At 41.1% G+C, this 22,046-nt stretch overlaps 1 protein-coding gene and 1 long non-coding RNA gene across 5 annotated transcripts in view; one reads left to right on the forward strand and one right to left on the reverse strand.

Moving 5' to 3' along the window:
* The window catches only part of LOC139079654 (uncharacterized), a 66,391-nt gene that overhangs the window by 13,968 nt on the left and 30,377 nt on the right, over positions 1-22,046 (forward strand). Inside the window, exons 4-7 of one of the 2 annotated variants that reach the window (XR_011533432.1) lie at positions 531-747; positions 10,392-10,523; positions 13,988-14,092; positions 18,289-21,298. This is a non-coding gene — a long non-coding RNA (uncharacterized lncRNA). The remainder of the gene's footprint in view (positions 1-530; positions 748-10,391; positions 10,524-13,987; positions 14,093-18,288; positions 21,299-22,046) is intronic. The other variant, XR_011533433.1, reaches the window with a different exon arrangement.
* LOC103561417 (stimulated by retinoic acid gene 6 protein-like) overlaps positions 1-22,046 on the reverse strand; it is a 56,542-nt gene that overhangs the window by 983 nt on the left and 33,513 nt on the right. For 2 of the 3 annotated variants that reach the window (XM_070595829.1, XM_070595828.1), the window contains 4 exons: positions 5,322-5,397; positions 2,430-2,478; positions 1,844-1,961; positions 634-753 (listed from right to left, as the gene is read on the reverse strand). In XM_070595829.1, the coding sequence (XP_070451930.1) occupies positions 634-753; positions 1,844-1,961; positions 2,430-2,478; positions 5,322-5,397 (363 nt within the window). Of the gene's footprint in view, positions 1-633; positions 754-1,843; positions 1,962-2,429; positions 2,479-2,810; positions 2,893-5,321; positions 5,398-10,155; positions 10,310-16,203; positions 16,337-22,046 lie in introns of those variants that run through there. The other variant, XM_070595830.1, reaches the window with a different exon arrangement.

A 22,046-nucleotide genomic window follows, 5' to 3' on the forward strand; every position in this document is an offset into this window, starting at 1 on the left:
CTGCCTGTATCCATGCAGCGGGAGCTGCCAGCCATGCCCTCTCCTCATCTCTACCTGTAGGAATCCTGCCAACCTACTCAGCTCAGCTCAGATGTCCACCAGCAGCTGAGTTAATACTCCTGCCTCTCCTCCATTACTTGCGTTTCTCTAGTATCCTCCCACACCCTCTGGAGTCTACCGTCCCTATGGCTCTGTGTCTGTCAGCTCCAGTGGACTGTGAGGAGCTCACAGGGAAGTCATGTGGGGATATCTCTTTATCCTCAGTGCCCATGTGTTTGCTCCATGAGTGATGAACTGGAAAGGATTACCATGGGCCAGGCACTGTTGTTCTAAGTTCATATCTTAACATTTCATCCTCTGAACACCTCTTGGGGTATGCACAGTTATGTGTAAAATGAGGCAGCTGAGGTTCACAGATGTTTAGTAAGGTCACATGAGGTCACACAGCTCATAAAGGGTGGAGCCAGGATTTGAACCAGGCAGTTTGGCCCCAGAGCCCACTCCTGAACCACTGCCCCTCACCCCCTCAGAGAGTGCAGAGTCCGCCCAGGAACCTGCCACGGGTGGAGAGGAAGGAACGAGAGACTGCCGAAGCCAAAGCCCTACAGTGCCCGTTCCCTTCTCTGCCCACACTTGTTGTTGAGAGCCAAGGGCTTCTGCGTGTCGGCTGTGCCCATCTTTGGTTGCAGGAAGAACCTGGTGGCGATCCATACCTGCAGCATCATGAGACCCAGGACGGTGGATATGGTGAGGCTGAAACACAGGGTGAGACCATCCTGAGGTGGCCTTGTCCGCTCTTCCCAAGCCCTTCTCGAATGCCGAGTGATACAGAGGGGACAGGTGCTGACGGCCCGCCACACTAACAGTAGCACAAGCTTTGTGCTTTCTGCTTACAGAACATTCTCACACTCATTGTGCAGATGAGAAAATTGAGGCTCACAAAGGGGAGATGACTTTCCTGAAGCTGCAGAGTCAGGTCTTCTGGCTCCTGAGCACAACTCCAGGGTTTAATTGATGTCCTTTTGTCCAGAATGCGGGCACCTGGGATGAGTGGTTTAACAGCACGGGACTCCATGAAAGGAATGGGGCTTTGAGAAAAGCTCACAAGGCCATGAGAGAGTGGACAGGGCAGGCTCTGCCCCAGGCTCACAGGGGGCTCTAGAGGAGGAGGGAACTAAGGAGCTCAGAGCAGGGAGGTCCCCAGACAGTACCACATCCCGTGTGTGCATCCTCTGAGCACCAGTGTCAGGTAGGGCTTAAGTGAGGTTTTGATGTTGATTGCCCAGCTCCAATCCTGCCTCTTCCCCCTCCTTGGACAAACTGCTTAGCCTCTCTGTGCCCGTTTCCTCATCTGACAAAAGGGGGCTAATGTAAGCCCTAACCTCAAAGGGTTCTTAAGAGAAAAGATGCATAGTAAATTCTCAATAATGGCACCATTCACCTTCATATTCCATATGGGTAACCTGAGGCTCAGAGAAGCAACTTACCCAAATTCAGAGCTGATCTAAAACCGAAGCTCAGATTCCCTCTTTCCTTCCACTATACTGTCCTATCTCTCACTTCACCTCCCTGAACCTCAATCTTCCCAGCTATAAAATGGACATACATATATCTTCCCACACACAATTGTGAGGACCCTGCTGGACAGTGAGAGTGGAACCATCCTGTAAACTCTAAGGCTTCCATCCTGTGAGTTACTATGATGGCTCATCCCTGCATCAGAGCTGAGAGCATGGTGTCACAGGTTGGTGAGAGCCCAGAGGGAAGGGGCATTTTGGAGAGGGGTGGCAAGAGCCCACCAGCCCCCAGGCCCTGGGTAATGACAGAAATGCCCAACACTTACGTCCCGATGCCCAGTCCTCGGAGCATCTCCAGGCCCTGGTTGTGGATGATGGGCAACACTAGGCCATACATGATTGCCAGGCCACACAGGCTCTGCACCACGTGGATGATGAGGTAGCCTGTAGGCCAAGGGAGCCCGCAGTCACTCAAGGTCCTTCATGATCCAGTCCTGCATGTCCCTCCTTGCAGTCCCCCTCTATCCTCCTCTCACCGAAGCCCTGGCACTTATGCTTATGCTGCTTCTCCTGCCTGGCATGACTTCCCTTTTCTTCCTGCTCATCACCTGCTCATCCTGTCAGGTGCAGTTCAAATGTCAACTCCACTAGAAAGCATTTGTGCCCTACCCTGGGCGTGAACTGTCACATCCCCCTCTGGGTCACCACCACCCTTAGTGTATACGCCCTGTGGGCTCAGGACAGATGGTGATGATGATCTATGTGAGTGTTGCTTCTCCCTCCTTCCTGCAGGTCCCTCAAGGAAGGGCTAGGGCTGCTTCTGCCTCACCTCTCTCCTCCCTGCCCACACCAGGAGTCTACAGGTGCCCACGGAATGTGGGTTGACCGACTGGGTCACGTAATGGCACTTACCCCACAGAATGTAGGCTATTTGCCAGCCTGGGTACCTTGCAGTGGCCACCTGAGATTTAAAAGAAAGGAGGGTCTCTCAGAGGGGAGAAAACCTTGATTGCCTCTGACACATGCATCCAGCATCCCTGTCTCATTTGAGGTTCCCCCGCCAACCCACTGAGGCAGGTGTTGTGATCATCCTCATTTTACAGATGAGGAAAGCGAAGGCCGGATGGGCACAGTGACTCATCAGCAGTCAGCAGGAGAGCGTACTAGAATCGAGGACTCTGGACTCCAGTCCGGGGCTCTTCCTCCCCCAGCTCCTGCCCCCGTCTGAGAGGCAGGAGAGCAGGTTTTGGCAAATTTCTTAGTGTCAGCAGAGAGAAGCCTCTGCAGGCTTACCACACTCTCTAATGAGGAAGGATGGTAGAACTTCAAAGGGAGAAAGTATTTATCTCCTGCCCACAACCTCCTCATGTGCTTTCTAGAGAAAGAGTGGGAAATCAATAATGTCCATAACTACGGCTCTTTATGCACCTAGAGCTCAATAGATATAAGCTAGAAGGCTTGTGGAAGGAGATGACGGGCAGCTCAGCCCCCCTGTATTGACCACAGCTCATGGGAGGGTTCTGATTAGCCTTAAAAATCTTAAATTTACTGTATTTTGTAAAAAAAATAACATATAGTTTCCTAGTCTTAATGGAGATTGAATGTGATAGTTGAGACTGTGTATGTGGCTTTTATTTTCTTCATTTTACTCCATTTTCTTATTTTTTCTGTAATGAATATGTATTACTTAAGTAATAATCCTTTGAAACAAAAACAAAATCTTATTTTTATTTTTTTGGTGAGGAAGATTGGCCCCGAGCTAACATCTGTTGCCAATCTTCCTCTTTTTGCTTGAGGAACATAAGCCCTGAGCTAACACCTTTGCAAATCTTCTTCTCTTTCTTGTATGTGGGATGCCACCACACCATGGTGTGTGTGTGTGTAGTGGTATGTAGGTCTGCGCCCAGGAACCAAACACGCAAACCCATGCTGCTGAAGCAGAGCATGCAAACTTAATCACTACACTACTGGCAGGCCCAGAAAGCCATTTTTAATGATGGCCCTGCCTTATAACATAAAGGGAAATTAAAAAGGGGCCACAACCCTTCACAATCCCACACCCCAAGAAATCTCGTGTGCTAGTCTGGCCCTTTGCATAAAGATTAGGTCGGCATAGTTATGATCACAGTCCACATCCACACCTGTGTCCTGCTTTTTTCCTAAGCTCCGGTCTCCAGCATTTCCCAAGTTGTTTTGCAATTTCATGACCACTGAATTGGGAAGACTTAGTATGAAATAAAGGATGTAAATATCTCATTAATAGTTTGTATTTTATTACATGTTGAAATGATGATATCTGGGTTATGTTGGGTTAAATTACTAAGTTGTTTTCACCTCCCCTTTTACCTTTTTAATAGTGTCTACTAGAGAATTCAAAATTGCACCTGTGGCTTTCGTTGTGTTTCTGTTTGGCAGCACTGGAGTAGAGTGCGCTACCAGGAACACGAACACATGCAGATATATTTGACTACAAAATTCCTGGAAGGAAGCTCAGAAAATGAATGCCAATGTTTAGCTCTGGGGCAAAAAGTTGGGGTCTGAATAGCAGGAAGACTTAGTTGACACTAAATATTTTTTGTAACATTTTTTTAAAAAGAGCCCGTATGTAGGTTGGAATAATGCTAAGGAAAATAAAAATACTGGCACAGTGGTAGTGCTTCCCACTTTTTAGGATGCTTTCCCATCCAGTATTTCCTTTGCCCCACAGTCCTGGAAAGGAGACAGGGCAAGGATCATCACTCCTGGGTGACAGGTGTGGGGGTGAGGGGCCAGCCTGGACAGGAAAGAGGCCTCCTCAGCACAGGTGCCCTCTCTTCCCTGTGCCACCTCCACCCACGTCCATGCAGCCGGCTCTGCACAGTAGTTGTCCCTGGTTGTGGTCAAATGCCTCTGAAAATCTCCCAGCCACTTGCAGCCTGATGAAGGAGCAGACATCCCTACGTCAGATGGGGTGGGGAGAGCAGCAGAGTGCCATCCACCCACTGGGTCCAGGGAGAAGAAAGCAGAGAGAGGGAGCAAGCCAGGGTGGGGATGGAGAAGTGGGCCCTCTTCGTGCCAGGAGAGTCTTCTCTTGGATGCCAGCTGCAAGAGACCCCACCCTTTGGGCAGCCAGGTGGGGAGCATGTGAAGGCAGGATGCTCTGGAGCAGTGGGAAGTGGCCCTGGGCTTCCTGTGAGTGAGTATGAGTTACAGACTCAGCCAGAAAGACAAAGAGGCAGAGGCAGAGAGACAGAGACAAGGGAGCAGTAGATACCTAAAATTCATCTGCTATCTGCATGCAAATGCTACCTACAGATTGAAGGCCATCGCCTCCTCCTGCACTGCTGTTCTAGAACCTGCTACACCTGGGCCCCTGGACTCAGTGTCCTGTGAGGTCCCCTTGAGCCAGATTCACCTGCTGGGAGCCCAGTGTGATTGGTTCTGAAGAGCAGGGCACGTCTGACATCCAATAGAGATGCCAGAGTGGACAAGAAATGACGGTCTCTGGGGTCAGAAGACATGATTGGCTGCTAATTGCTTGGGTAAGTTATTTTGTTGAGTCTCAGCTGTAAAAAGGGAGAATGAAACTACCCCTCAGGGTTATGGTGACAATCTAAAGACGATTCTAGCACAATGTCTAGATAATAGTAGAAGCTCAAATCAATAGTTTTCTTTTTCTTACTACCAAGAGATGTGGTTGTCCCTGGATCTTGCATATGCTCCTGGTTCCAGTGCGGCCACTGCTGCACTGCTTGGGAATTCTTAGGAAAGTCTGTCAGATGCTTTCCTGGCAGAAGACACAAATGACTCCCAGAGCCCTCTTACCTGTAACAGGCCAAAATGTGGAACAGCTGGCTCACACACATGAAGGAGGCAGGCAAAATGGTCACCACCCAGACTCCTGAAATACAAAAAGAGGTATGAGAGGCCTCAGAAGATGAACCAGAAACAGTATTCTCAAAATGCAGAAACTGACATCAGAAAGGTCTGGGCAAAATACATTAGACCTCCTTTAACACGTTTCTTGTGTAAAGTTTTGCTTATATTTCTGATCCATCTTAGCCACACAAACCCTTGATATACTTTACTTCCTATACAATCCTCTCCTTCGGTATTATTTTCAATCTACAGTGAGTAACGGGAAGAGAAAATTATGGAGTATACACATCACAGGTCGCTTCCATCCTTGTGAAACCGTTAATAGTTGAACTTCTAACTGCCACTTTTCGGGTGGTGGTGACTCACCCCCAGTTAACCATCAGCCACGTGCTAGGATAACTGGAATCGAGAGGGCTGGAGTATCCATTCACCCATCTTCCAGCAAGTTTTTAATACTTTGTATCTAATTTGCTTTCAGAGGGATTCTGTGTATTTCTGAGAGAGTGATGGAGAAACAAGGAAGGACAATGATTTGTGGTTGTAAAAGCTTCCATACAAGCTGGTTCTCAATAGGTGCAGAGAAGGCTTTGAAAGAACCCAACACCTCTTTATAATTAAAAACATTCTATAAACTAGAAATAGAAGGCAACTTCCTCAACCTGATAAAAAATGTCTGCAAAAACCCACAGCTAACATCATACTCAAAGGTGAAAGATTGACAGTTTTCCCCCTAAATCCAGGAATAAGAAAATCAATATCCACACTCGCCAATTCTATCCAGTACTAGACTGGAGGGTCTAGCCAGGGCAATCGGGCAAGAAAATGCATCCTGACCGCCAAGGAAGAAATAAAACTCTCTCTATTCCCCAATGACAAATCCTTATATACAGAAAATCTTAGGGAATAAATAAACAAAACATTAAAATTAATTGAGTTCAAGTTTGCAGGACACAAGACCAATATATAAAAATTAATTGTATTTCTGCACACTAGCAATGAACAATCTGAAAATGAAGTAAGAAAACATTGCATTTGCAATAGTATCAAAAAGAATACTTAAGAATAAATTTAGCAAAAGTATACAACCTGTACACTGAAAACTACAAAGATTGCTGAAAGAAATTAAAGAAGCCCTAAATTAATGGAAAGACAACCCATTTTCATGTATTGGATGTTCTCTGTTTACAGGGCAATACTCCTAATACAAATGATCTACAGATTCAACCCAACCCCTATCCAATTCCAATGCCATTTTTGCATAAATTAACGAGCTAATCCTAAAACTCATATAAAAATGAATGGACCTAGAATAGGCAATACCATTTTGAAAAGGAACAAAATTGCAGAACTCAAATTTCTTGAATTCAATCATACCACAAAGCTATAGTAATGAAGACAGTGTGGTACTGCCATAAGGCTAGACAAATGGATCAATGGAATCAATTGAGAATCCAGAAGTAAGGCCTCATTGTCAATGTATTTTCCACAAATGGTAATGAGACAACTTATATTCACATGCAAAACACTGAAGTTAGACCGTTACCTCACACCATATACAAAAATTAACTCAAAATGGATTGTAGGCTTAAATGTAAGAGCTAAAATTATAAAGGTCTCAGAAGAAAATATGAGAGTAAAACCTTGGATTAGGCAGTGGTTTCTTAGATATGCACAGGTGATCAAAGAAGAAAAAGATATGTTGGACTTCATCAAAATTAAAAACATTTATGTTTCAAAGGACACCACCAAAAAAGTGAAAAAGCAACTCACAGAATGCGGGAAAATATTTGCAAATTATATTTCTTAAAGGAATTTGTGTATAGAATATACAAAGAACTCTTACAGCTTAATAATAAATAACCCAATTTAAAAATGGGCCAAGAGGGGCCGGCCCAGAGGCACAGCTAAGTCCGCATGTTCTGCTTTGGCGGCTTGGGGTTTGCCAGTTCGGATCCTGAGTGCAGACCTACGCACTGCTTGGCAAGCCATATAAAATAGAGGAAGATGGGCATGGATGTTAGCTCAAGCTCAAGGCCTGTTTTCCTCAGCAAAAAGAGGAGGATTGGCAGCAGATATTAGCTCAGGGCTAATCTTCCTCCAAAAAAAAAAAAAAAGGGCCAGAATTTCAATAGACATTACTCAGGGCAGATGGTCAACAGGTACATGAGAAGATGCTCAACATCATTAGAGAAGTCAGGGAAATGCAACTAAAAACCACAGTGAGATGCCAGTTCACGCTTACTAGATGGCTATAATAGAAAAGATGGATACTAACAATTGTCGGTGAAGATATGGAGCAATTGAACCCCCCGTACATTGCTGGTGGGAATACACAATGATGCAGCTGCTTTTGAAAACAGTCTGGCAATTCCACAAAACATTAAACATAGTTACCTTATCCAGAATTCCACTCCTAGACATATACCCAAGATATATGAAAACATATGAAAAACTTGCAGAGAAATGTTCATAGCAGTATTATTCATAAAAGCCAAAAAGTTAAAACAACCCAAACTTCCATCAACTGATGAATGGATAAATACAATGTGGTATATTCACACAATAGAATGAAATTCAGCAATAAAAAAGAATGAAGTTCAGACACATGCTATGACATAGATGAACCTTGTAAACATTTTGCTATGTGAAAGAAACCAATCAGAAAAGACTACATATTGTATGATTCTATTTATATAAAATGTCCAGAATAGGCAAATCCGTGAAGCCAGAAATTAATGGTCATCTAGGGCTGGGAGAGTGAAGGAGAAATGAGGAGTCATTGCACATGGTCGCGATTTCTTTCTAGGGTGATGAAAAGGTTCTAGATTTGATTGTGGTGATAGCTGCACAGCCTTGAGAATGTAATAAAACACAAGGAATAGTATATTTAAATGGGTGAATTTTAAGTTATGTGAATTATGTTTTCATAAAGGTATTTTAAAAAGAAGGGAAAAAGGTGATTTCCATTCCTTTCAAGTTTCAGATGTGTCTTTGTCTCAGCATCACCAGGATTATTGCTTTCTCTCAAACCTCAACCAACACAAAGGATGCCAGTAGATAGCCATGAATCTCCTGCCTGGGGATGCAGGGGAGACATCCTTAGAAGGGAAGGATGGGAGGAGTCTGGCCACAGGAGAGTGAGTGAGGACTTGCTCCAGCAAGCAGCAAGAACACGACTGCACACCTTTAATGTAATGCCCTCATCTTCCCCAAGGGGAAGCACGTTCAGCTTAAAAGTCTCTCTTGGCGAGAGAGTAGCTGCTTTAATGCTGGAAGAGATTGAGATACAGTGAAAATTTTACGTTCTGATCCTCAAAGTGCTTAAACATGTGAGAAGTATATCAAAGAGGGAATAAAACATGAGTGAATATGGTGATGTATTCACTACAATTCACCCAGACCAAGAAACTGAGGTTTGCATGAAAAACTTGCCCAGAACAGAGATGGAAATGTGTATTTTTAAAAGTATGACTTGGAATAGTGTTACTGAAATCGTAGAATGTGCTAGCTGAGTATTACACTCAAGGACTCATCAGGCTGAACATAAATCCACATTAAAGATGAATAAAAATGCTCAAGGGCAACAATAAAGTATGGTAACACAGGAGAAGCAGTACCTGCCTGTGTTCATGTAAAAGGTATTCCATGTCACATATATGTAAAAGAATTTTCCTCACATGATTCATAGACCTATACCCCTCGCGTTTTGATGTTCTACTAGCTTATGAATTTTAAGTAAAAATATCATTTGCATCACTTGTTTCATGACTTAAGGAACATTTGGTAATTCACAGCCATCAAATATTAGAGCTCAAAGGCTTTTGGAAACCATCTAGCACCCCTATCCAAACCCCGTTTTAAATATGAGGAAACTGAGGCCAAGAGAGGTGACCTGACTTGTCCAATGACACAGAGTGAGTTTATCCTGACATCTTGTCCGGGGTCCTTTTTCATCAGGGAATAGTGAAGAACTCTCCCTCCTCCATGGGCAAGGGACATATAATTAGAATATGTCATTTTCAAAGAAAGGTGAAGTGGCTGCTATGGATGGGATGTTTGTGTCCCCCTGATTTTCATATGTTGAAACCCTAATCCCCAACGTGGTAGTGCTTGGAGATGGGGCCTTCAGGAGGTAATTAGGTCATGAGGATGGAGCCCTCATGAAGGGATTAGCGCCTTATAGGAAGAGACACGAGAGAGCTTGCTTCCTCTCCTTGTTCTCCAGCATGTGAGGATACGAAGAGAAGATGGTCAAAGCAGGAAGCAGGCCCTCTCCACACACCAGATCTGCCGGCACCTGGATCCTGAACTCTGAGAAATAAATGTTTGTTCTGTATACCACCCAGCCTACGGTAATTTGTTATAGCAGCCTGAACTAAGAAATAAAATTTGAAAGACACAAACTTTTCATATAATCTTAAAAAAAAGTCAAGACTTGGTGTTTTACTTTTTCCAAAGGGAAAGATATATGATGATTTTAGTTGTTCCCACTGGCATTAAAACAAAATAGGCTATTTAGGATGAGAAATTCTTAGGGCTTATTCAATTCAGCCCCAAATGGGTTTTAACAAAATGGCCTGTGTCCTGACCCCACTGACCTTCTAGTCAATGTAGGCAGGCATTTATCAGTTGTAACACATTTTTCTCCCAGACCAGTCACCTCATGCATGTAATATCAATACTAGCAGCAATAATTATACAGGTGTGCACCTGCCAGCAGTTACAAGTCCCTCTTTTTCCCACGCAGGTGGCAGGAACAAAGGTGGCGGGATGGTTTTACCTTTGGCGACGTTCATCAGCTCTTTCACCTGCAGGATGACTGGGGTCAGAGTCCCCGTCTGGTTCACGGAGGCGATGTAGCTCTCCAACTCTCCCTCAAACAGGTCTAGCTCATCTCTCACATACACGAACACGCAGAACTCAATGGCAGTGAACTGGGGACACAGAGTGAATGTTTCAAGGTCTCACCTGAGTCCAGCTCAGTACGTGAATAACATGGGTCTCTCTGGTTTTAAGGCCAAAGCTCACTGAAGTTCGAAACTCATCTGAAATAGACTTCAGATTGGCTATACCGAGATGAACGGGATTGTGACTTCTTTGGAGACAGGAGTTACCCCACGCTCTGTTCTTCACCCTCTAGCATACAAGGTTAGGCCCCACAAGGGCTCAAGGACTTTTCAAACATTAATGAAATCAGAGTGAAATGAATGGCTCACTTTGAATAAGGGGTGACCTTGGGGACAATTCCAGCCATCTCTCTCACGGCTCCCCTTCTTGCATCTTGGTGGTAACCAAGTTGGAGAAGGTACTGCTTCCTGTACACATATCATGCTTGCTCATTCCCACCATCCTGTCACCATGCCATCATGCCTCCTATCATCATGCCACTGCTTCTAGAGTTCCTGCTGCCATTTTACTTCACCAACTGAATCTTGTTTGTCTCTGAATATGGAGCTCAAATGCTATCATCTTCAGGCAGCTTCTCAATCTGGAATAATCACTAAACTTTTGGAGCACTTTCACCTTTCCTTTTTCTCTCTTTAGAGGGCACGTGCTTTATACCATATCTTAGCTCCTTCTCTTAGACCATGGGCTTCTCCCAGGCCAGGACTCTCTTCCAGGTCTTAGCATAGTGATTGTCACAGAGTAGAGAACCAATAAAAATTTAAGAAACACAATAACTCCAAGTGAGTTATTTATTGTTGCGAAGAATTCTAGTTGTCCATTAAAATCCATTCTCCCTTCCTTGGGCACAAAGCTGGACCACATTTCCCAGCCTCCCTTGAGTTAGATGTGGCCACCTGACTGGTTCTTGCCAATGGAAGAGGAGTGAGTGGGAGGAATGTGTGCTGCTTCCACATGGCCTTTGAAAACCTCCCACATGCATTTCTCCACGCACTTTCCCCTTCTGCTGACTGGTTACAGATGGTGAGGGTTCTCGGGCATGATGAAGGCCCACGATGGAAGAATCTGGGTTATGGAATAACACGGAGAACTGCTGCCTCCCAAACCTGAACACCACTCAACATTGCTATGTGGGCAAAAATATATAGTGTTAAGTCATTGAAATCTGGGGGTTTATGTGGTACTCCAGCATAACTTAACTAATATATTCACCTAAAACTTAATCACAGGATTACTTTACATAAACATCATCCTAGAACATTTAAAATGAGCAGAAGACAATTTGGCCTTGCTATTTTTATCCCTCCATTTTGACTCAGACATTTTAGCTCAGATAACTTTGACCACATGAAATGTTTTGATTCTGTGCTTAATAAAATATTGAAGTCAGAATGATGCCAACATTTAAAATTTCTTGTTGAGAAAGCAAACTTAAATATGAGCAAAATGAAATAAGACATTTAAATTCTTGATCCATTTTTTGAAATATAGTACAGTAAACCAATTCGACTTTATCCATGTTTATTTTCAATTCAATGAAATTATTAGTATCAATAACTTTATGTTTAAATGACGTGATTTTTGTTCATGGCATAATTTGGTGACTATAGATTCTGCTATTGTAAGTTTCCATTAGGTATCATTATTTCTACCAAGTCAACATTCTTGGGTTGAATTTTGCATATCAAAATGTTTTCAAATATATTTCTCTCCCATCAATTTTTAGTCAATGATAAATTTTACCATGTGCAGGTTTAACCATTATCAGTTTGATTTTGTGTGGATTACTTTTTTAAATTTAAGATTATTAAAGTTTATTATTATTCAAGATTACTATTAAAGATTTTATTTTTTAAGAGGGGTTTAGATTCACAGTAAAACTGAGAGGAAGGTACAGAGACATTCTGTAGTCCTAACTGCCCCCACACTTGTATAGCATCCTGCATTATCAACATCCCCCACTAGAGAGGTACATATGTTACAATTAATGCACCTATATTGAAACACCATTATCATCCAACGTCCATAGTTCAGCATCATAGTTCACTTTTGGTCTTGTACATTCTATGGATTTGGACAAATGTCTAATGACATGTATTCACTATAATAGTATCATACAAAGTATTTCCATTGCCCTAAAAATCCTCTGTGCTCCGTCTCTTCATCCTTCCCTCCCCTGAAACCCTGGCAACCACTGATCTTTTACTGTTTCCCTAATTTTGCCTTTTTCAAAATGTCATACAGTTGGAATCATATCGTATGTAGCCTTTTCGGATTGGCATCTTTCACTTATTAATATGCGTTTAAGTTTCCTCCATGTCTTTTCATGGCTTGATAGTTCATTTCTTTTTAGTGCTGAATTGTATTCATGTTGTCAGGACGGTACCACAGATGATTTATCCATTCACCTGCTGAAGGACTCTTGGATGCTTCTACATTTTTGCAATTATGTGTAAAGCTGCTATAAACATTCATGTGCAGGTTTTTGTGTGGACATAAATTTTCAGTCTCGTTTTAGCTTGCATTTCCCTGATGACATATGCTGTGGAGCATCTTTTCACATGCTTATTTTCCATCTGTACATCTTCTCTATGAAGTGTCTATTAAGGTCTTCGGTCCTTTTTCAATTGAGTTGTTTTTCTTATTGTTCAATTTTAAGAGTTCTTTATATATTTTGGCTAGCAGCCTTTATCAGATGTGTCTTCTGCGAACATTTTCTCCCAATGTGTGGCTTGTCTTTTCATTCCCTTGGCAGTGTCTTTCACAGGCAGAAATTTTTTATTTTAATGAAGTCCAGCTTACCAATTCTTTCTTTCATGGATTGTGTCTCTGGTGTCGTATCTAAAAAGTCATCACCAAACCAAGGTCATCTAGATTTTCTCCTATGTTATCTTCTAGGAGTTTTATAGTTTTTCATTTGACATTTAAGTAGGTCTGTGATCCATTTTAAGTTAATATTTATAAAAGATGCAATGTTTGTGTCTAGATTCATTTTTTGCATGTGGATGTACAGTTGTCCCAGCACCATTTATTAAAAAGCAAATCTTTGCTCCATTATATTGCCCTTGCTCCTTTGCCAAAGATAAATTGACTATATTTATGCTGGTGTATGTCTTGGCTTACTATTCTGTTCCATTGATTCATTCGTCTATTCTTTTGTCAACGCCACACTGTCTTGATTAATGCTGCTTTATAGTAAATCTTGAAATCAAGCAGTGTCAGTCCTTCAACTTTCTCCTTCTCCTTTAATATTGTATGATTATTAATGAGTCTTTTGCCTCTCTATACAAACTTTAGAACTAGTTTGTCAGTATCCACCAAATAACTTCCTGGGATTTTGATTGGAATTGCACTGAATCCCAATACACAGATCAATCTCAATATACGTAGATCAAGTTGGTAAGAACTGACATCTTGACAATATTGAGTCTTCCTATCCATAAATATGGAATAATCTCCCCATTTATTTAGTTCTTCTTTGATTTCTTTCAACAGAATTTTGTAGTTTTCCTCAGATTGATCTTGTACATATTTTGTTAGATTTATACCTAAGTATTTCTTTTTTGGGGGGTGCTAATGTAAATGGTATTGTGGGTTGGTTGTTTTCTGTTTTTTTTTTTTTTTTTTTGGGCTTGAGGAATATTGTTCCTGAGCTAACATCTGTGCCAATCTTCCTCTATATTTTTATACGTGGGATGCTGCCACAGCATGGCTTGGTGTAGGTCTGCACCTGGGATCCAAACCTGTGAACCCTGGGCTGCTGAAGCAGAGCATGTGAACTCGACCAAGATGCCACCAGGCAGGCCCCAATGGTATTGTGTTTTTAATTTAAATTCCGCTTGTTCATTGCTGATATACAGAAAACCAATGGACTTTTGCATGTTAACCTTGTAGCCTAAAAACTCACTATAATTGCTTAGTAGTCCCAGGAGGTTTTTTTGTTGATTCTTTAGGATTTTCTACATACACAATCATGTCATCTCTGAACAGACATTTTTACTTCTTCCTTACCTATCAGTATACCTTTATTTCCTTTTCTTATCTTATTACATTAGCTAGGATTTCTAGTAAATGTTGGAAAAGAGTGGTGAGAGGGAACATCCTTCCTGATCTTAGCAGGAGAGTTTGTAATTTGTCACTATAAAGTATGATGTTAGCTGTAGATTTTTATCAGATTGAGGAAGTTCCCCTCTATTCCTAGGTTAGTGAAAATTTTTATCATAAATTGGTGTTGGATTTTGTTTAATGTTTTTTCTGCTTCTATTGATATAATCATGTGATTTTTTTCTTCTTTAGGCTGTTGATGTGATTGATTACATTAACTGATTTTTAAAATATGAGGCCAGCTTTGCATATCTGGGATAAATCCAACTTGGTTGTGGTGTATGCATTTTTATACATTGTTGGACTTGATTTGCTAATATTTTGTTTAGGGTTTTGGCATCTATGCTAATGAGAGACATTGGACTGTAATTTTATTTTCTTGTAAGGTCTTTGTCTGTTTTTGGTATTAGGATGATGCTGATCTCATAGAATGAGTTAGGAAGCATTCTCTCTGCATTTATCTTCTGAAAGAGATTGTAGAGAATTTGTATAATTTCTTTATTGATCTTTCATAGAACTTACCAGTGAACCCAGCTGGGACTGGTGCTTCCTGTTTTAAAGGTCATTACTTACTGATTCAATTTCTTTAATAGATATAGGCCTATTGTCTATTTTTTCTTGTGTGAGTTGTGGCAGATTGTGTCTTTCAAGGAAATAGTCCATTTCCTCTAGGTTATCATATTTGTGGGCACAGAGTTGTTCATACTATTCTTTTAATGCTCATGGAATCTGTAGTGATGTTCCCTCTTTCTTTTCTGACATGAGTAGTTTTTGTCCTCTCTTTTTCTTAGTTATTCTGGCTAGAAGCGTATTGATTTTATTGATTGTTTTAAAAGACCAGCTTTTGGTTTCATTGATTTTCTTTACTGATTTCCTATTTTTGATTTCATATGTTTGTGTTCTAATTTTTATTAAATCTATTCTTCTTTGTATTTAAATTGCTCTTCTTTTTTAGTTTCCTAAGGTGGAAGCTTAGATGATTGATTTCACATCTTTCCTTGTTTCTAATATACACATTCAATGCTATAATTTTCCCTCTAAGCACTGCTTTTGCTGCTTCCCACAAATTTTGATAAGTTGTTTTCATTTTAATTTATTTTTCATTTTGCTTGAGATTTTTTTCTTTGACTTATGTTACTTAAAAGCATATTATTTAATTTCCACTACTTTGGGATTTTCCAATTATCTTTCTGTTATTCATTTCTAGTTTAATTCCATTGTGGTATGACAGCAGACACTGTATGATTTCTGTTCTTTTAAATTTGTTAAGGTGTGTTTTATAGTCCAGGATGTGGCCTATCTTGGTGAGATTTCCTTGTAATCTTGAGAAAAAGGTGTATTCTGCTGTTGTTGATGAAATAGTCTATGTATGTTCCAAAATATCCAATTGATTGATGGTATCAATTACAGTTCAGATTTTCCTACTACCTTGGCACCAGTTTCCATGGAGTTTCTGCTCCATTCTGTTGTGACTCTCTATATCCACCTGTCTCTCCAATTTTAGAAGCAATGATTTTCCCCATGACCTCATTTCTCTGACAGATCTAAGAAGAGTTGTTGACTTTTCAGTTCTGGGTTTTGCTAAGCTCTTTTATGTGTGGAATTGGCAACTGGAAGTCTCCATAAATAATTGAATTATATTTATTAGTTACATTCGCCACATGAGTTAATGTGTCCTTGGAGTCAAAATGGTGGGGTCAAAGAATTGTACTTCTTTGATTTATACAGATTCAGTTTTGACCCAGCTTTTTAAGAACAATGCCTGCCCTAGCCCCACCCCATTTATAAAACAGAAAAGGATTTGCTCAGATCTACTTACAAGGTACAGGCAGATAAAAGCCAACACAGTGGTTCTAATCATTCTGCTTGGGAAATGAAAGCAGGGCTCCTACTCATATGTCCTAGTTTGGCATCAAGACTTTTTTTCTCCCTTTGAATGAATAAACACTAAGAAAAAACAGGTTTTGGTTGGTAAACAAATGCCTGAGTCTCCTGAAAATAACCTCATTTTCTCCTCTTCATCTTAGAGTTTAGTGAAGAGAAAGAAACACTGGGAGATTCCACAGTTTTCATTCTCCCCTTATTAAGGACAGAGACTCAGTTTTATTCAGTACAGCAATTCACCAAACTAAAAGGCTGTAGTTCCTGACCTTTCTTACAGCTAAGAAAGAGTGACCAAGACTAAGAAATACAGGCCAATTAGTTGTGCCAGAGGTGTGGTGTGGGACTTCGGGGAGGGTGCTTAGATGGAACCGATAAAGCTGGGAGTGACCCCATTGCCCTTCCCTCTTTTTTCCTGCCTGCCGTCTGAAATGCAGACACGGTGGCTGATCCAGGCTGGAGCCCCAGCATTTATATGTGACAAAGGACAGCCTTCATGATGGAAACCACTAAGACGTTGGAGTAGAAAGACAGATGATTGGTAAACTGCCATGGTGAACAGTCCAGGATCAGTATTAGACTGCTCGCCTCCAGAATTCTTTTACATGAGAAAGAAATAAACCTATTATTTTGTGGCTTTTGCCATATGTAGAAAAATGTAGTTCTAACCAAAGCACTAGCTTTGGCACTGTGTGACCTTGGATTAGACACGTCCCTTCTCTGGGGCACGTCCCCTTGCACATAGTGCCAGTGGCAGGGGTGGGGTGACCTGTATGATCACTGAAGACCAGGTGCCTTTGCCTGGCCATGAGCTCTGTCCTCTTTTACTGGTAACGACATACGAGTTTTTCTCTAGGAGTCTACTTCTCCCCACCATCAGTCCTGTGGTTCAGTGAGGCTGAACCACTTCCTGGTTCCAGTGGTGAACATGTGACCCATGCTTAACAATCAGTTTTCTCCAATCACCCAGCCACAGGAATTGGTTCTGGGATGGCATGTGGTCCAATTTGATCCAGTGAAACACATTCATGGGACTTTTGTTTGAATTATTAGAAAGGAAAATTTCTCTTTCTTGTGAGCTTAAACCAGGAGGGTATAAGTTGAGATTCTGGGGGCCACCATGGGAAGGAAGCCCACCTAACTATGAGGCTAACACAGATGAAAGCAGAGCCAAGAAGAGGTGAGGCCAAGAGATCTAGTTCTGATGATGGCAATTAAGCCCCTGGATCCACCTGTGTCTGAAACTGACTACGTCTACACATTTAGGTTCTGTAAGACCCTAAATTTCCTTTTCCTCTTTCATCCAGTTTGAGCTGGGTTTCTGTTATGAGCAAACAAGCGCCCTTCCCATCATCCCAGGGTCTCTCCCACCATCAGGGCCCATCAGTATTGCCGCACACACTGAGGGGCGAATGGACCATCCATGGCTTACTGCCCAGGGGACTTTCTCAGGAGCTTCTTGACGTGCTCTGCCTGGTGAACTTCCAGGAAAGGCTTTTCTTCCTGTGAGAAAAGAGAGAGGTCTATGCTTCGGCTCACATAGTCTTGTTAGGGTTTTGGTCTCTTTGAGGGGCTTTCACCACAGAGGGCAGGAATTTGGGTAATACTGAGCCATTCCCAGACATCTGCCATTTCTTCAAGAGAGGGGCAGGGCCCAGCCTCCTGTTTAGCAAGCACTTGCTTTCATGAAACGCCAGGGGTCTGGCCTTCCGTGACTCTTCTGCTTACTGACCGCACCAGCCATTGTTCTGTGAAGTCTTTTTCCTTTGAGATTTGGTGATTTCCCATGATACTTCAAAACATTATTTCAGGAATGAAACACCCCAAATCCCACTGTTTTTACTTCTTATGAATAGGAGTTTCTTTTGTTCATTTCTTATTTTGCCGTAATTAAAGAAATAAACATCATTGATATGTTTTGAAATGTTTTATCCAAGGGTGATAAGCTTTCCACAAAAGTCATCTATTTTGCTACATATGTTGAATATGTAAATTTTATGAGATGAAATCTTATATATTGCAGATATGTAAGGAGGAAGTTTACTGCAGTAAATGCCTACATTAAGAAAAAAGAAATATCTCAAATAAACAACATAACTTTATACCTCAAAGAATTAAGAACAGTGAGTTCAGCGAGAGCCTCAACAACCAAGCTGTCTGGGTTCCCATTCTGGCTCTGCTACAGACTACCTGCGTGACCTTCGGCAACACAACTCACCTCTCTGGGTCCAAAATTTCCAATGCAGAATGGAAGACGTAATAATAGTGCCTACCTCACAGGGCTGGGAGTCTGTCTTGTTTACTGTTGCCCCTAGCACCCAGGTGAGTGGCTGGCTCAGGGAAGCATTTTATAAATACTGGGCCCAATGGGCATTCTTAGATTCCAGTATCCTTGGTCTACAGGCTTACCATCACGGGCTCTTTGCCTTTCCAAACAGCTTCTGTACAATTTCCATTTCCCTCACAAGTTGCCTAGGAACACTATGAACAGTTCATCGTCATTAATATGACTTTATATTCTCTTTAGCTTTCCTAACTCTCAGTCCATATTTTGTTGTTGGGGAGATCCAAAAGGTTGAGAACAACAGATTCAAAGCATCCTTCTGCCTGCATTAAAATGTCATCCGACATCCTTGTGAAGCGACTTGTAGCAGGTAGCTGATTAGAGCCTCCATGAAGGTAAAATTTCTGAGCTGCTATTTGGTCCCTGAAGCTGATGCTGCCCATTCTGACGTTCCAATGGAAATCCCTGCAAGTTGTTATCTCTGCGAGATGGGACGATAGGTGATTTTTATTTCTTTTATAACTTTATTTTTCACTCTTTTTTATATAGAATGTTTTACATGATTGAGGGAGAAAGCATTTTTTTTTAAAGAAAGAAATACACTGCACTTGGATTTCTTCTTCAGCTACACAAGCAGCCATACAGAGAGAAACACATTACCAAGTCTTTCTTACCCTAACTTTTCTGCACAGTGTTTGAGACTGTCTGACTCCGCTTGCCGCAGTATCAGCCCTGGGCATGCTATCAGTGTTTCTGCTTTTCAGCAAAGAAAAGCAAGAAGTAAGAAGAAAGGGAAAATAACCACGGTGTAACTGTTTAAAACTCTCTAAAAATAACCATGGTGTAACTGTTGAAAACTGTTTACCAGTAGGCTGTTAAAACATATTCAGAGGTTATGAAAAAACAGTTTTGAAAAATATCAATACATGTTAATAAGATTGGCATTTTTTTGGCATCCTGGACACAATGCTTCACTAAGCAAATTCTCATACCTAAGAATTAATAGTGATTGCATTGAAACATTCCTATCCAAAGTTGAGAGAAACAGCATATAGATAAGAAAGCTATTATTATATTTTTGCTTTATGTTCCAGCTTCACTGCCCGGACAGAAAATAATCATGCAACTAAGATGAATTTGAGCAACCAGAAAATAAAAAGTCAGTTGTTTCAGCACCTGAAATTTAGTAGGAAACCACTCATTTTAGCTAAAGTTTTAACACCAAAGAGATAGATATTCTCTCACCTACAATCCTAGCAAGAGAAATCTGGGGGCTTTGCAGACACATAGAGTAGCAAGGTTGAAACCTTCTCCCTCCAAAAAGCCATAAATTCAGCTACACAAATACTAGTAATTACCATGGAGTATAAAATATTAAAGTAACCAGAGACGTAACACATTAAGAAGAATCTGTGAAGTTAATTTTTAAAATATTTACTCCAAAGATGATTTCTTCATCAAAGCTTAATAGTGAGTTATATGTGTATCTTGACTATAAAAAAGAGCTCTACGTTCACTGAAGATAAGTTATTAGTTCATGAATGTCTACAGATTTAAAAAATAAAAGAACCATATGCATTCCAAGAAGGATCTCGAAGCCCTGAACCTTCAAATTGGCAGCCTGGCGAAACCTCAGAAGGCCCCTCGAGTTAGGGAAGTGTGAGGGGTTCATCCTTGACATCAACACTGCTAAACCTGCATCGAGAGAGAAAACCCTTCCCAGAAAGGAGTAAAAATGGAATGAACCGAATAGCAACCTTAGAAATTCCCATTATAAGAACCCCACATCCCACATAAATCAGAGCTAACATTCTTATGATTAATAAGCATTCCTGACTTTATACGTAGGGGAAGAGCCATATTCCCAGAGTTGGATATTTCTTCTTGTTTTCCCACTTCACACCGTATAATCTAACATCACATAGCCCTAGATGTTCTTAGCCCTGAGGCAGTGACTGGTACCTACGGGTGCATAGTGAATGATGTATGAATAAATAGGATGGATGGATGAATCAGTGACTCTTGTCTGGAAAGTGCATGGGACTCAAGTGGGTGTCAGTGGCCTGGAGGAAAAAGTGGTTACACAAATACAAACTGTCTTTAGGCCAGCTGCTTATAAAGAGGGAGTGGTCTACACTTTGCCCAACAGGGTTGTGGGCCAAAACATATATTAAAGAAATAAAAGTCCTCTACCAAACAATAATTGTTATGCATATTTAATTCTACAAATTTAGAAGCACCAAGAGCTGCTAATGCTACCATTTAAAACAGTTATGTTGTTGAATATATTCTATGAAAATAAAAACACTAAGAAACATCTAAAAGTCAGTTACTTTGGTTTAACAATGTAGTTGTCTCCATCTTTAGCTGAACTAAGATTTCTAATAAACTATTCTGATCCATCATTTTATTTATTTATTTATTGAGTGTGTGTGTGTGTGTGTGAGAGAGAGAGAGAGAGAGAGAGAGAGGGAGGGAGGAAGACTGGCCCTGAGCTAACATCTGTTGCCAATCTTCCTCTTTTTGCTTGAGGAAGATTGTTGGTGAGCCAACATCTGTGCCAATCCTCCTCTATTTCGTCTGTGGGATGCCGCCACAGCATGGCTTGATGAGGGGTATGGAGGTCTGCGCCCAGGATATGACCCTGCGAACCCCAGACAGCTGAAGTGGAGCGCGCGAACTTAACCATTGTGCCACCAGGCCGGCCCCCATCATTTTATTTTAATAATAGACTCTCACGTAGGAACAGGTATGGAAATTGATGTCAGCTCACTTTTCAATTTTGTTCTCCAAAGAAGTTTGTAAAAATTTTAAGTCTGAACTCTATATTAATTTTAAAACAAAAATCAGGTACTCTATAAATAATTAGCCAAAATAACTTTGTTCAGCTGAATATCTTTAAAAATGCTCAGGGAGAAGCACATAAAATTTGAGGCTAAATAAAAGAGTTTCATTACTAGTAAGTTCAACTTGTTAAAATGGCAAAGCTATCAGTAGCTGTTGGTAGCAGTTTACTACAAAATGGTATATATATTATCACATATTAAATGCATTTAAATAGTAATTTAAAACAAAATATATAAAAATAGCAATTACAACACACACAACCCTCAACCTTGACATACTTCTCCTATAAATAAGAACCAATATGTGTTAATCTTAGAGAGAAGATTAATGGAGCAATACTACATAAAGTGCTTCGTGCTCCTTGGATAAAAGGTGATACGACTAATAACTCAAAATCTGAAAGTGGGGCAGGAAGGAGGCAGCAGGAGGGAGGAACAGGGAGAAACGTACCGTGCAAACATGAGGCCAGTGTTCAAACTGCTGTAAAATTCCTTGATTAAGTTCTTCTTTATATAACTCTTTGTAAAAATGTGGAAGCTTAGATATCCAAATGCCATTGTTATTCTTGTTTAGTATTTCCTTTATGCGGTTTTGAACCTTATCCATTTTATAAGTGTAAGAGGCAGGAGGCGCGACATTTGGTTTTTCAA

The sequence above is a fragment of the Equus przewalskii genome, chromosome 26, assembly GCF_037783145.1.
Source record: "Equus przewalskii isolate Varuska chromosome 26, EquPr2, whole genome shotgun sequence".
Classification (NCBI taxonomy): Eukaryota; Metazoa; Chordata; class Mammalia; order Perissodactyla; family Equidae; genus Equus; species Equus przewalskii.